This window comes from Cavia porcellus, unplaced genomic scaffold (assembly GCF_034190915.1).
Source record: "Cavia porcellus strain 051 isolate PalLab524CR breed Dunkin Hartley unplaced genomic scaffold, mCavPor4.1 scaffold_12, whole genome shotgun sequence".
NCBI classification, from domain to species: domain Eukaryota; kingdom Metazoa; phylum Chordata; class Mammalia; order Rodentia; family Caviidae; genus Cavia; species Cavia porcellus.
Window position 1 is genome coordinate 80,372,207 of NW_026947495.1, and position 15,253 is coordinate 80,387,459.

Sequence of the window (15,253 nt, forward strand, 5' to 3'; positions counted from 1 at the left end):
GAGGTCAGCTCGGGACCCTACAGTCCTGCCCCGCCTCTCACAGGTGGGTGTGTGCCTTAGCCAGCCAGTCCTTCACCTCTCTGCTGTCTGCACCCCGAGTGTCCCCCCACGCCGACTTCCTAGGTCAGTGAGATGTTGGCTAGTGTGACACAAACAGGGACTTGGAAAACTATGTGTTCTATGTCTGTCACGCTGTGAGAGAACGCCCAGCTCAGCCCGCTGGGATGGAGACACGCTGGGATGGAGCCAAGGTGAACTGCTGGACAGCGGTTCCACCAACTGACCCCTGACGCAGCTGTCCCTGCTCGGCGAGGCACCCAGAGAGGACCCCACTGGGACAGAGGAGGAGCCCTGGGGAGTCCAGTCCACCCCACCGGGACAGAGGAGGAGCCCTGGGGAGTCCAGTCCACCCCACCAGGACAGAGGAGGAGCCCCAGGAGTCCAGTCCACCCCACCAGGACAGGGGAGGAGTCCTGGGGAGTCCAGTCCAAAGCCCTCATCAAGCTATGACTTTTCGCCTCGTCTGCCGCTGTCAGAGTGACTTAGACGGACGCACGCACAGCCGCAGTGCTCAGTAACGATACCTTCATCGCCATTAGTTCTGCCGTGTTTGGAGGGGTGCTGAGAGCTTTTTCAGCTATCTTCTCAAACTCCTCACACAACCTACAATGCCAGGCAGAATCCATTATTAAAAGATGCATGGTTAAGTTTCACACCCAAAAGTCTTCCTGTTTACTATCTCAGTCCTCCAAAGCATGAGAAAAGTAAGATTGTATCTGTTAGCATGTCATCTCAGGAATGAAATGCAAGTTTGTGTTCCTTTAGTCAGTCAACACGAGTGTAATGAACAGTTATTACATCCACAAACACAGTATGAAGGGACGGGGATGCAGAGATACATGACCTGGAGTGGCAGCCGCGGCGCTGTGATCCAGTGTGGCAGTCAGGACCCTAAGCAGGCACCTCTCCTCCCCCAGGGAGTGTGAAGGCCACACACATTATGAAGAGTTCTCACCTACCTCCAGGGCCCTGGGCTCCCTGTCACACTCCTCTGCACATGAGTTCACACATCCCTCACCTCTGGGCTCTCTGATTCTCCCTCTTCCCACACTCTGCCCTGAAGGAGGAAATCGTCTCTCTGCTCCCACTCCACTGCTGGTGCAGAGTTCCAGGCCGGCGTCTAAGGTGCTGGCTTGTGTTTTATTTCCCTTTCTACATTGCAAGTTCCTGCTGCAGATTTATTCATATTTTAAGCCTGGGGCCTATGCCTACCGCAAGGTTATAAAATAAAGCTCCCTTCTAAAGATAAATGTTTTCAATGATCTATTACCTTCTCTGATACCATAGTCATAAACATGGTCTGAGTATTTCTAGTGTTTTCCCCTGTAACAGATAGGAAAGCCACAGCAGCACAGTCACTGGGAGAGCAGTGACACCGGTGACACTCCGTGTCCTACATAAGCAGATATCTCCTTCATATCACCATGAGTGTGCCTGCTCAGCCTGGGTCAGCCTAGCCACAGAAGAGTTCCCACTCAAGACCACAGGTACTCGGGGCCTCAAGGCGAAATTACAGCAGAAGAAATGCCAAATTCGAGGATCTTTCTGACTGGTGACCACCGTGGTGGGAACCCATTTCGAAGCCCCACACATTTACAAACCCAAAGTTTTGGATCACTCATGCCAGGGCTCTCACCCACTGCTCCCGCCAAGTGACAGTCACTTTCCCTGACATCTCTTCCTTAAAAGCATGAACACACCCCATAAATACCTCACGCTCAGGTCCTGGTGGTCTTTGTACATCTTCACGATCAGCCTCCCACAAATAGCCTCCGCCCGTTTCGCCAAAGCTCTGATCAGTTCTTCGCAGTGCGCCTCAAACATTCCGAGGCGGACACTCTGGGACCCAGGAAACGTTTAGTACACGTGAGAGGAAAAAATCGGAAAAGATCTCATCATTTCGTCATTTCCCTCAGAGTGGGTTTTGCATGAGTGACCTAAAAACCTCAGAAAACTGAGATACTGCGAAATAAATAAGGTAGGGTTCAAATGTTGTAATTTCTCTGTATAAAAAAGCAATAGATGGTCATGGCAGAAAATTTGGCAGTTTAAAAGGACAAAAGAAGAAAATGTTAAATTATTAGTAGTACCTACTACACAGAAGCAAGCACATTTTGATGTAATGACTATAGTTTCCAAAGGGTTCATAGGCACGAAGCAAAAAAAAAAATTAGGTTCCTGGAATTATATAAACACTTTCTAATCAGCTCTGTGAAATTAGGGTCTCAGCTACCTGCACACAAAAGTCACATCTGTCCTTACGACCCCACGGCCAGGCTTTGCTACAGTGTGACGCATACCACAAGCTCATCACACACACTCCAGAGGACAGTGACTCTGATTCCTCCGCCGCGTCCTGAAACTGCGTGCTAATGACACAGAGAAATGCTCATAGGACAAGGTTCATAGCACAGTTACGTAAAACCAGCCGCTTACCTTTCTAGAGGTGTACTGTATTTCCTCTACTAGTTTTTGGTATTTGCGGATTTCCTCTATTATTCTCTCATAATGGTGATTTTCCTCCAGGAACAAGTCAGTGTCCTTCTCAGCTTTCTTGGAAATTAAGAAGTCGTACTTGTCATAGAGTCGCAGGTGCTCGGAAGGGGCCACACTCTCCCTCTGGACCACCTCCTTGATCTTGTTCTTGTGAGCACCTACGATTTCATCCAGGATGATGGGCTTCAAGGTGGTCGGCTTAGACTTACTTTCCTGGAAAAGGGGAGGGAATTGTGTACTTCTTTTAAAGGCTTGAAGCTGAAGTATCCAGGGCACTTAGTTTTGTAATGACATCAATATTAGAGTGATGTTGCTTTTTAAAATTACAGTGTCTTGTATGTCCTAATCTCCAATCCATAGGCAGATATTCAATCTAATCAAAGCATTGCTTTAAAGTGAGGAGTCTCATATAATTTTTTGTCTTCCCTCAGGCAACCTAGTTTTTCACTGTGGATGAGAGCACAGTTGCTTGAAAATATATACAAAATAAGATTTAGAATATAACCAGCAAAACGCACATTTTATTTGGGTGGCAATTATATGTTACCTGTTTAACCCACTACAATGCCTGTTATTAAAACAACATACACTGGCTCAAAGTCATATCATCATGCCTTGTTTTGTTTTGTTCCTACTCGCTGTGCAGCCCAGGCTGGCCTTGAACTCACTATGGAGCTCAGGCTGGCCTCCAATGCCTAGCAATCCTCCTGCTTCAGCCTCCCAAGTGCTGGTATTACAAGGTCAGATCATCATATTCTCTGGTCACAGATCTTTTTCCTCATGAGGAGAAATCTATCTAGAACAGAGAAGGACTGCTGGTCCACCCATTAACCGTCAGTCTGCAACTGCGTGAGCAAACACCCAGACAGATTAAAGGTCTCAGCTGCAAAGTTTGTTTTCTGCAGAGATGGGAAGGGGATGGGTAGGAAGAGGGGGCAGAGGGGATCAAGCTGCAGTGGCACATGGACACCTCCCCAAGATGGTGGCAATGACAGTGCATGGCACACGTACAGTAAGAATAATAGGTTGTGTTCTGCTATCACAGAATAACAGAGGGCGAGAATGGGCCAGAGGACAATTTGAAGGACTCAAACAGATCTTTTGTGTTTAAGAGAATAACTATGTCGACAACTGTCCCCTAAATTATTACTCTCCAGAAATCTACCAGAAGAAGGGATTTTTAACAGTGACATCCAGTGGATAATCCGCAGTGCTGGAATCCTAGAGAACTGCGTGTATAGCTCGGCTGTGGGGCATTAGCCGGCTGCGCCCTCTGTGGGCACTGCAAGAACTCATCGTGCTTAGGGCGCCCAGCTGCAAGAGGTACCAGCGCATCCTCTCCACCATCCCTGCGCCCCAGTGCTTAGCAGCACTCTGGCCTCATTGCTTCTGAAACAAAACCTTTAGGATTATGCTGCCTCTGCCATGTAGGGCATGCAATATGAAATTACTAGTTCCTGTGAAACTCATTAATACTCATAGAATGTGTCTTAAATTTATTCATTTGTCTAGCTTGTAGAGTCCATAGATCCAGCTTTCAAAATACAATTAAATACAAGGGCTTCAGAACTGCAATAGAAATTACAATTTTGATACAAAGCCTGATCACTCCTGTTGGTTCAGAGAAACGCTGTTTTGTAGGAGAGCTTGGCTTGCCAGTCAACAACATGAACAAACACCACTTCTGCAGTTTCTGCCGCAGATCCCTGCGTCTGTGTCCAATCAGCCCACTCGAAACGCTGTCGCTCGTTTCCAGTCCTGACTGTCAGAATCACCGAGGGGTGCACCGGGGTGGGGTCACAGGGAGCCTCTGGATTTGTACTGGAAAATGTCACCAGGGATTGCTGGTGTATGGAGTGTCAGAGTTATTTCCAGGTTCCAGGAAAGATCCACCTCTCAGAGCGCGACACCAATGAAAACACCATTCTTCTTCCCAGACGTCTTCTTCCGAGGGTCCTCATTCATCCTGCTCTAGACCTGTCACAGTGTCCTCCCCACATTAGGAACCCAGGAAACTTGGAGCCACTCCTTAGAGTCACAAAATCACCTCCAGTGTGTGCACTCGAGGGATTATAATGGGTCCTGCCTCGTCTTGAGCTGGGCAATTCCCCGTAACTTTATATTTGTCTGTTTCCCTGGGTACCTCCAATGCTTCTTGGAGAAGGCAGGATATTGAGACAGAAAAGAAGGCTACCAATGTGTTGGAATTACACACAGAACAAAGCAAACAGTAAGTGTCTGAAGACCTCTAATTAGGACAGTGTAAAGAACTGATACCCAGGAAACAACTGGTTCCAAACACACAAATCTGCTGAACAGGGCTCACCTCATATTCCCGTGGACAGCTGGGAAGCTAACCGGACAGGAAAGCCACAGGGCCACGGGAGAGGGGAAGCACTGGGGGAGGCCCCAGAGTGAGGAGGGAGGTCGCTGGTCCCCCTGGTCTCCCCAGCACAGCCAAGCAGGAATGGGGGGCCACCAGGGACAAAGCCACAGCCCAGGAGGACTTGAGTCAACCCCACGCACAGCCAGAACACCGGAGGCGAACACAGAAAATGAAGGATCCAAGGAGACAAATCTTTAGATCTGAGAAAGAGCCCTTGAGGGGAGGAAAGTAAGGGAAGTGAACTGTTTTTGCCTCGTTTCTTAGTAAAGAAGAGAACAACTTTAAAAAGTTGTACCCTAGGGCCAGGGATTTAGCTCATGGCATAAGAACCTGTCTGGCAAGTGCGAGGCCATGAGTTTGATCCCTGGTACCAAAAAAAAAAAAGTTGTGCCCACAGTTGACAACTCACAAAGTCCGTATGTGGACTAGCAGTGCTTGAAATAAACATTTACTATGTAAATTTAAAAACTCAGTAGAGTAAGAGAGACACACTTGCTACGTCCTCTCGAAATCCTCCAGTTCGCTTTACACACGCTCCTCCCACCCTGGCCACTCCTGGAGCAGCCCTGGAGTCTGCTCTTGTAAGAGTCCATGATCAAAAACAAACACAGTGGATGTTGCCGCCCAGTGCCATCTGACAGCAGGCTCGTGGAAACACGCTGAGATTCATCCACTTCACCCACGGGGCCTGGCACCCTGACTGCTGGCTCTCCCCGGAGTCCAAATGACTGTGACAAGTAAATATTCGGAATCAATTCAGAACATCAGGACCGTGGGGACAGAGCAACTCAAGACCTTCCCTGAACAGGACCCCAGAACTGCTTCAGAAAGTGCCAGAAACAATGGGAAAGTGTGCTCAAAGACGGGAGGACTTGGAGGGGGACTGAAGGCAGTATGACCTTCACTGTGGCACACTTCTTGTCACTTACATATTCAGCATATCATCTGATCACATCTCATGATCCTGTCATAATGAGGAAAAAGCCAGAGCAATAAATCACCAGGATCATGCGTCAGCCAACAGCAGAATCAGACAGACCAAGAAGACAGATGCTGGAATTATTACATATAAAACAGTCAAAAATTAATACATATCAAAAGAACCAAACGCTTAGTGAACACATGAGTAAATCCAAAGAATTATCAAAAGTGATTGGACCTATTTTAAAAAGACCTTATTAGAATTCCTGAGAACAAGAAAGTAAAAATTAGGAACTCAGTGAGGAGGATAATATGCTCAGAATGCAAACTTTTTTTTTCTTTTGTCTTTTTCGCTTTTTTTTATCGGTACCAGGGATCAAACTCACGACCGCCTGCTTGCAAGGCAGGTGCTTATGTCGCTGAGCTAAATCCCCAGCCTCCAGAATGCAAATTTTTACAATCACAATGTTCTGTGCAATAAAGCAAGGCACAAGTTGCACATCAAATGATTCAACTTTTACAAAGATATGGAAAATCTAAACAAATAGTTTAGGCATATGCAGATATTAGTAAGTCTCCTTTTTAAAAATTAAGAATAATAACTTCAAGATTCAAGATGATGATTCCTTTGCTAGAGGTCAGAGGACAGGAAGGGGTAATGGGAGCATTCCGGCATCAGAGGTATCTGCTCCTTACACCGGGCTACAGCTGCACAGGTGTTAGCTCTGTGGCTATTTAAACCTTGACCCGCTAGTACCCTGTGCTCTTGGATATACATATAACAGCTATAAACTATTTTTAAAAACATAACAGGGAGAAGATGGTACTGACTAATGTTACAAAACTCAAAAACCCTGAAAGATAAGGAAGCTTCAGATGTCCGTGTAATATTTAAATGGCTTAGACAGGATCTACAGAGACAAGAGCGCGCTATTTAGCGGAGAAAGTTTAAGTAATGAGGTGGGTGACAGAGCACAGGACAGCTGTACAGAGCTGGGGAAATGTGATGGAGGCCTGCAGCCATTGGCCCAAGTCCTAGGCAGACACCCATCGGGAGTCCTGACCCGCGGCAAGCTTGCGGGGGTGTCCAGCAGGGGCCTAGGAAAGGTCATCTATTCTACAAGAGAAGCTAATGCAAAAATGGTCATGTAATTTTTTTTTCTGAGCTGATCTTCCTGGGCAATTCATGTTCTGGGAAGCAGAGGGCACCTATGGATACCTTCCAGAAGTTACGAGAGGTGAACGCCACCATGCAAACCTAAGTAAAAAGAAGGTCCTTTCACTTACCCATTTGGAATACAATTTTGTCTCAACTCTTGGCACAAAGTTGACAACCTTAATCATGACATCGTAAACATTTTGGAGGATATCTATGTATTCCTCAAACTCAGGTTCAAATTTAATGGTGTCATTGTCAAGAATCAGCCTCATGATGAAACCGGGGTGTTCAAAAGCTCTGATAGAATCCTATGAAAAAGATAAAAATGTTTACATGTATAACCACTGGGAAGGACATTTAGCCATAGCTATAGGTGTATGTGTAAATACTCTGTAGACACCCACACCAGCTCCCACGCTCTCCACGGTGCAGCCAGGAGCTCGGCTGAAAGCAGACCACACGGCGGACTCCTTCCTCCAAGTTAGCCACAGGGCCCAGGTCTCAAAAACAGGACGACACACAGAGCAGTGGGTTTTGGAACCATGGAAGATTAAACCCAAGAGAAAGAAGTTCCAATTCCAAGGCCCTGTCCACACCATAACTAAGGGGAAGTTCTTCCCAAGAAAGAGAGAGAGAGCGAGAGAGAGAGCGAGAGAGAGAGCGAGAGAGAGAGCGAGAGAGAGACAGAGAGAGAGAGAGAGAGAGAAAGAGAGAGAGAGAGAGAGAGAAAGCACTGCCCATGGAATTCTCCCCAGCCTTCATGACCGCAATTTCCCAAGTGGGAGTTTCTACCTATTTCCCCTAATCTTTGCCTACCAGGATACTAATCACATATCCTGAATATGCGAGTTGACATTAACTGTTTTGCACAGCTTAAGTACGACAGGTCTAAAGATGTACTTCCTGCTCTCTAGTGCTAAAGACAGCTTCTCGTCTTCCTCCCTGAAAGAACTGCACCACGCGTGGCAGGAAGCGGCGGGGCCAGACTCACTGCGGGCTGCGCAATCAGGTCCGTGAAATCCTGCATGGAGACCAAAGCCAGGTCCTGCAGCTGTAGGGTCATGAGCGTAGCCGCGCAGTTGAAAAAAGATTCCAGTTTGGCACTGTTGTCACTGGTGGGCAGCTGCTTTTTTTTATTACCTTGGTAGTAAATATTCTGCACTTCTGGAAACCACCTTGAAAGAACAAAAGACTTTTTAAAAGTCAGCACTCTCGGTGAATTACTCTTCTTATATGAAGCATCAACAGTAATTTCTAGACATCCAAAGGTCATCATAAAGAAGGATATTGCTAAGTGACATTATCCAGTCTCGGAAATGTGAGTGCTGGAATATTTCACTTCTCTTAGGAAAGAAATTTTAAATCATAACCAGTAAAAAATAACTCCATGATGGGCTGTTATAAAGACATAAATCTTATTTCCAGAATAAGTGCTTCCTGCACTTTTTGAAGCAATATGAGAATTACCTCTACTGGACATTGTGAGATGCTTTTCTTCAGTCTCTTGACTGTTCTCCAGGGGACGTATTTGTTACTTTAGAGCTATAATAAATAACTGGTTAAAGAGCTTAAACCCACTAAGTATCTCATGCTATTCTGTTAACAGTTGCTTAAAGACAAATTGACACAGTCATGCATTTTATTTGCTCTTTCCCTGGGGAGGGACTGATTTAAAACAAAGTTTCAAATGCGTGTGCATGGAAAAGGGCGGCATCTCCATGATAAACCAGCAGTGCGATTTCACATGCACATCAGCGGACAGTGAAGTTTTCAACCCTGGCCAGCATTACAATGAAGTCAGATAATTTGACACTCAGTAAGGTAAAGGATTTGGATAGACATTTATCATGAGGCAATAAACAAAACCTGTACAAAGATGCCCAATGAACCAGTCAGTAAGGGCAAATGAAACCCACAGTAAGATGCTACTTCACACCCACCAGAATGGCAATAATCAGAAAGAAAGACCGTGCCTGCAGGCACGGATGTGAAGAAACTGGAATCTTCACATATTTGGATAGGAATGTAAAATTCTGCCATCCCACTGTCAGTTCCTCAAAAAGTTAGACACAGCGTTACCATATATACCAGAAATCCTATTCCTACCTAGGTATGTGCCTAAGAAAACCGAGAACACGTCCATACAGACCAAGCGTTCACAGCAGCGAGCAGCCACAGAATAGGAAGTGACTCCCGATGGAACCCGGGTCTCCTCGGCCGTAAGGAGCGCGCTCTGGAGTCGGTAGTGATGGGAATGTATGTGAGCCCCTCAGCTACAGCCAGCATGCTGGCGGATTTTCTGATAAGTGAATTGTATCACAACAGAAAACAGAACAGCAGGACCCAGGATAGGGTGTGGGGCAGGGTAGTGGTGACGAGGGTGTATGCAACGAACAAAAGAGACCCCAAAAACGTCCTCACACGATTTCTACATCGCCTAGGAAAGGGTTACAGCAGGAAGACTAGCTGGATTGGGAGAGAGAGATAAACATGGTTACAGACCTGCTAACACGACCTCAGTATAAAATTAGGAATAACGGCCTAGCACTCAGAAAACACGGGAGGTCTCTAAAACAGCCACAGCAGAGGAAGTCATGAAACTCTGAAGAGAACATACAGAAAAGAGACGAGACCGAGGGAGCCCCCACTTTTAGGGAATGATGAGATGGTGGCGTCAGAAAAAGACATGAAGAAGAACTAGGGAAGTCCCAGGGCACAGAAACAGGTTTCCAGAAGGCTGCACACCGGGCCACACGACTGCTGAGGCAGGGAGACGAGGACAGGGACAGATTTCAGGTTTGGCGCAGCGTCATCGTCAGTCACTGGCTAAGCAGGGCTCCACTGCGAGCCAATGGTCTGCATTTTCAGACAAGGTAAACACTCTGGCCGCTGAAGTGCAGACAGTCAGCTCTCTCCTGTACAGTCCATTAGGAAGCACTAAGAGATGAGCTAACCAATCTTTCTCAGCACAAATTTTTCAGTAAAGGTTTGTACTGTGCTTTCTACTTCAACAAGCATTTTGCTAAAATTGGCAGTGGTAGTGTATTCCTGGGGCGTCACCCTGAGGCATGGATCAACTTACGTGTTCAGAGGTCATTTCTTCTTTTTAATTAATTATGAGATTTCACTTTTAGCTTCTCAGTTTTTATGTTGCATAACATGTAATTAAAAGCTAAAATTCTTTCAAGTAATATCAAACAAAGAATTTGATCCTGACTCTGGAGAACAAAGGCAAAGGGAGGGTTTAATCTAAAGTGGTCAATATGCATTTCTAAGTGATGTCTGGGGATCAGAAGCTATGCTAGAAGTTTAGAGCCCTTTCTCATTTTAAATCTGATCTAATTTTCATGTCCTTCTTACATGAATTAATGACCCATTATAGAGATAATTTTCCACGTCACTCCAGGGTATACTGTCTGCCATTTTACAGCATTAATTACCCCACGTGGCTAGAACATTCTGAACGGTGAGTCCTTGGAGATGGTTAATTACCATTTGATAAGTGAAATGTCCATCAAGACTGTCAGCTCACTTACACAAGGCAGCTTTCCCTCCTGATCATTATTTAAGCTCTTTTTGCATTCCTTATCCAAAATCAAGAGGAAAGACATGTCTTGCATGTCTTAATAGTAGTTGTCAGATAGATTTCTGCCTAGTTCATGGTCCTCCCTGCACAGAAACCCATACTGCTCTCAGACCGGACTCAGAAAGCAGCTGTGAAGGGGAAAAGGGAGCTGGGAGTCACGGTCATTTCAGCCCCAGCACATCTAGGCTGCACTGAGCACCTGGCGACACATCACGACAAAGACAACCAGACACGAGACTCTGGGGAATGATCCAGAAGTTGTGCAAACGGGATTTTCTCAAGCAGTTATACAATAGACCCCGCCAGCCACATTTCCAAACTGATGTTTGCTCACGTGGAATTCCACGTGGAATTCTGCTCACGTTTTAAGCAGAATGTCTTTAGCAGTCTCTATGTGTCTCATGACGATGTTCTGGAAGATTGACAGCTCCAGGGCATCCTGGCGATTATGGAATTCTTCTGTGTCGACTAAACGTAATTTTCTGCAAGAGATAAAAGTGAATGCCAAGTCAAGAGGAAGGCTTCTCGGGCAGTTAGTACTTTTGCTAATCGGTGCCTTTTCAGAAAGAAAATACCATATTCCTAAGGTTTTTATCATTAAGAGTATGTTCTGTAAAAATAAATATTCATGAACATGCGATATTTTGAAGTGAAAACTAATTTATATTGATAAATTCAGCAGGAACATAGTCCGATCTTAGGAAACTACTGCAAAGTAGAAAAATGCAAAAACTGGGATTGGATGAGGAACATGGATTGCATTTGGCTTTTTAAATGAAGCAAAGGAGAAGAGATAGGTTCTGTCCTTACGGGAGTCATTCCTGAAACAAAACCCACCCAGGCTCTGAAGACAAAGCAGCCTGACCGGCAGCCTTACAGTGTGCTCCTTACGGTGTGGAGGAGTTCTCCCACCGTGGAGACTCAGCCCGCAAAATCTTTTGAACCTGTCTGAATTTTTTCTATCACTTGCTTGAGTCCACAGCGCTTAATACGATGCCCTCTGGGGGTACACGGCTGCAGATCTTTCTTATATGATGATTTTCTCAGTTAAGACTTTTCTCTGGCAGATGGCTAACCAAAATGAAAAACAGGATCAGCTCTTAGTACCACTATGGGACTCCCCTCATCTAACCACAGATGCCTTCCCTTGAGGAACTGCTGTTTAATTACAATGTGATTGAGTAATTTTAATGTTCTCTGGAAGACAGTAAACACAGTATTAAAAATGTCACATTTAGTTTTTTACCCAAAGACCAATGTAAAATACTGGTTAGTAAACAAAACACATTTCAAATCTACTTTTATATATTTCTTTCACATGCTATGACCCATCTCCAGTTGTACTGCACCTGGTACTTGACATTAATAATAATTAGGCACCATATAAGTACAACCGTGGCTAGAGAAGCTTTCTGACATCCTGTGCCAGACAAGGGAGTAACGTCGTGAATGTTTTACATCAAATATTTCTACAGCGCAGCACAACTGCATAGACTAAAAATCACCTGTCTCCCTCTACGCCTCTTGGGGAACAGGGTCGACATTCTTTTTTGTTTTAAAACTGTAGCTGGAAGTCCGGATACAGATGCACAGCTGGGAAGGAACACAATGAGAAATCGTTGCTAGGGCAGGAGCCCTGGGGTTCACTTTGCCACTGAGCCCCAGAGCCACTTTCCTTAGAATTTGCCTTGAGACAGAATTCAGGCCCGGTTCCATCCAGGATGCCCTGCGATGGAAAAGCCGTACAGGGCAACTTTCCCATGAAGTCTCTGTCCCATAATTTCCCATTTGGTCAGGGGGCTGAACTGCTAAACAGATGGTGACACCTCCCCGTTTTCTCAGCCGGGTCCCCTCCAGTCAGCCTGTGGGGAGCAGCGGTTGAAATCATTGGCTGAGACCACAGTCAGGAAGAAGGATATTCTTTCTTTCTTTCTTTCTTTCTTTCTTTCTTTCTTTCTTTCTTTCTTTCTTTCTTCTTCCTTCTTCTTCTTCTCCTCCTCCTCCTTCTTCTTCTCCTTCTCCTTCACTAGGCACTAACTTAAAGTTAGCCAGCAGAGGAAACCATTTATGTATGATGCAAAAAGCTTTAGAGTGATGAGTCCCCCAATCGCGGGAATCACTCCCGTGGCCCCCACCACCCACCGGTGACCCTCCCTCCATCTCCTCTGAACGCTTCCTCTCCTTTCCCTGCGGCCTCCACCGTCAGTGGCCTAGCGCTCCTGCAGCCACGCTGTCCTGGAAACTTATCACAGGACGAAACCCACTTGGACCATCGGCTCCAACCCTGCCTGCAGGTGCGGGGAATTTCAACAGTTCTGGCCCATCACCCTGGACTCGGCATCAAATCAGCCTCCAGCTTTCTTCTCTGGTTCTCAGAAATCATCTCCCTTCTTACAGGGACTAAGCTGCTCCCTCAAACTCCACCCAAGTATCTCCCTTTCTCACTCGGCCTGGGAATGTTTCCCTCCCTCAGAGACATGCTTTTCTCTGGCCAGTCCTCCTCAGTTTCTCTCAAACAGGATGGGAGTGCTGTGCACTATTTTCACTCAGCAGTACATCTTGGTGACCGTCCCATGTTGGTACAATTCCCTCGTTCCTCCTTGACAGTTGTACAGTGAGACCCACACACCGTGAGAAAGCATTGCCACTTGGTCAACTGCTCCATCATGAAGGATATTTAGATTTTTCCAGTTTTTACTCAAAAGCAAATGCCACATAAAGGAAGTTGTGCTGACATAATTCCCTGTACTTCCAGGTGGATCTGTAGGCTCCATTCCCAGGAGAAACACTGCCGGATTCCGGTGCAGTTCCTAAGTTTGCTAAGCATGTCTGGGGTCCCTCAAAAGGAAGCCCAGTTCTCCTAGCGTCCCCAACATGCATCGTGTCAAACGTTTTAAATTCTGTCCTCCTTGGGGGATGGTGAGCAGCTTCTCAGTGTGTTTTTCCCCCTTCTCTGTATTCTTTGTAGTAAGAGTCACAGTAAACATCTTTTAAATATATTTAAGTGATTTAATTTGTATCCTGAATGACCTACCAGAAAGGAATCCAGTGTTCATCTCAGTGAGTTCATAAATGTTAAAAACCCATGTTATCCTATGAGACAAGCTTAACAGTAGCTCTTAGCTCACTGTAACAGTCTTTTACATTCAACTTGTCAATTATATCACATAATTTTGGCATTCAGTTATGGTCTTCTTTTTATATGCCTTTGTTTTAGCAAAACTGCAGGTGTGGGTCAGGGACACAACTCAGGGGCACAGCGCCTGCCCGGGAAGCACAGGGCTGGAGCTCAAGTCCCAGCACCAAAAAAAAAAAAAGCAGGTGCACTGTTTTGGTTGCACATGGTGACTTGTTTCCAAGGCTGTCTCGGGCGTGAAGGGCTCGACGTGAGCAGATCCACTTCCATCCAGGGAGCACCCCACGGGGTTTCCGCGTACACGCATGTCAGAGGTTCGCAGGGGCTTTCCCCCCGCCCACAGCCCGCCATCAGACACCCACAGTCCTGGCCTTCCTGTCGCTCTGTCAGCGTCCTGCACCACCACCGCAGGGCCTGGTTTTGGACACAGCTGTTATTTACTAGTTTTTTTTACCCTAGCTTTGGTATTTTCTCTCCTCGCTTCTCTTTCATTATTTTGTCTCCTGTTGGGGACCACAAATTCACAGTGACTGGTTTTGCACACTTCCCTGTGCGATGAGAGGAAGGCCTGGGACTGCTGACAGCACCCCTCTGGGGTTTCCCACTGATTCTTCTAAGCATGGGGTCAGCTAAGCCTTTGTAATAAGTCATCTCAGGATTATACTCAAGGACAAGATCCTTCGAATGTAAGATTATTTATGCCCTCTGGAGTTGGAATCTTTGGATGGATTTTAACCCTTAGCTCGCCCCACCTATCACGGTATAGACCAAATAAATAGTGGCTATTTGGGAGTAGAGGAAGTCAAATCCAGAGACACTGACTTCCCAGCCATTGTTGGAATGCGATACTTGTCTTTGTTTTTGTATTTCTCGCAACGTTCTGGAGACTGACAATCAGGACTCTTGGCCAGGTTCCTGATAGTCTCTTGCCCCCTGACTTTGGCCAGCAGTCTGTGGAGCACCCTTCATGGACATGGGAGCCCCTGCTCTCAGTGTGTTCTGGGAATTCTGAGAATAGATGGCATCCTGGTGAAGCTGATGTACCACACTGTCTGACCTCACGACTGCACGAAAAATGAAGCCATAGGCCTTGTCAGGAAAGGTGTCCAAACCCCAATATCAAAAAGATAAAAAACAATAGTATCAAGTTTGAGGGTATAGGCAACCACTCTGAAGGCAACAAGATATTGTATGATGCCCATTATGGTTTGACTATTATCTTCTTTGGAAGTCCTGTAAGGTCTCCAATGTGGGTTTTATTGGTCTTGTTCTGTACTATTTTATTCAATTCTTTTATGCCAGCTGATATAGGCAACTCTTTTTAGGGTAACAAGAGGCATAATGGTAACCATTGTTGATCACCTAGTATTCTCTTTTAGCATTATGTACTATGTCCATCCTCCTGTTCTGACTCTGTTTTGGTTTGTCACATTGGGTTTTTCTTTGTTCTGTTTTGTTTTGTTTTGTTTTGTTTTGTTTTCCTCTTCAAAGAAAAAGTTATAAAAACTG

The 15,253-nt window shown here is 45.8% G+C and overlaps 1 protein-coding gene across 1 annotated transcript in view; it reads right to left on the minus strand.

Annotated features, from left to right (window-relative positions):
- Dnah7 (dynein axonemal heavy chain 7) overlaps positions 1-15,253 on the minus strand; it is a 239,656-nt gene that overhangs the window by 174,239 nt on the left and 50,164 nt on the right. Inside the window, exons 10-15 of the mRNA XM_023562205.2 lie at positions 10,971-11,090; positions 8,014-8,197; positions 7,151-7,330; positions 2,497-2,769; positions 1,772-1,899; positions 585-663 (exon numbers count right to left, since the gene is read on the minus strand). Coding sequence (XP_023417973.1) covers positions 585-663; positions 1,772-1,899; positions 2,497-2,769; positions 7,151-7,330; positions 8,014-8,197; positions 10,971-11,090 — 964 coding nt within the window. The remainder of the gene's footprint in view (positions 1-584; positions 664-1,771; positions 1,900-2,496; positions 2,770-7,150; positions 7,331-8,013; positions 8,198-10,970; positions 11,091-15,253) is intronic.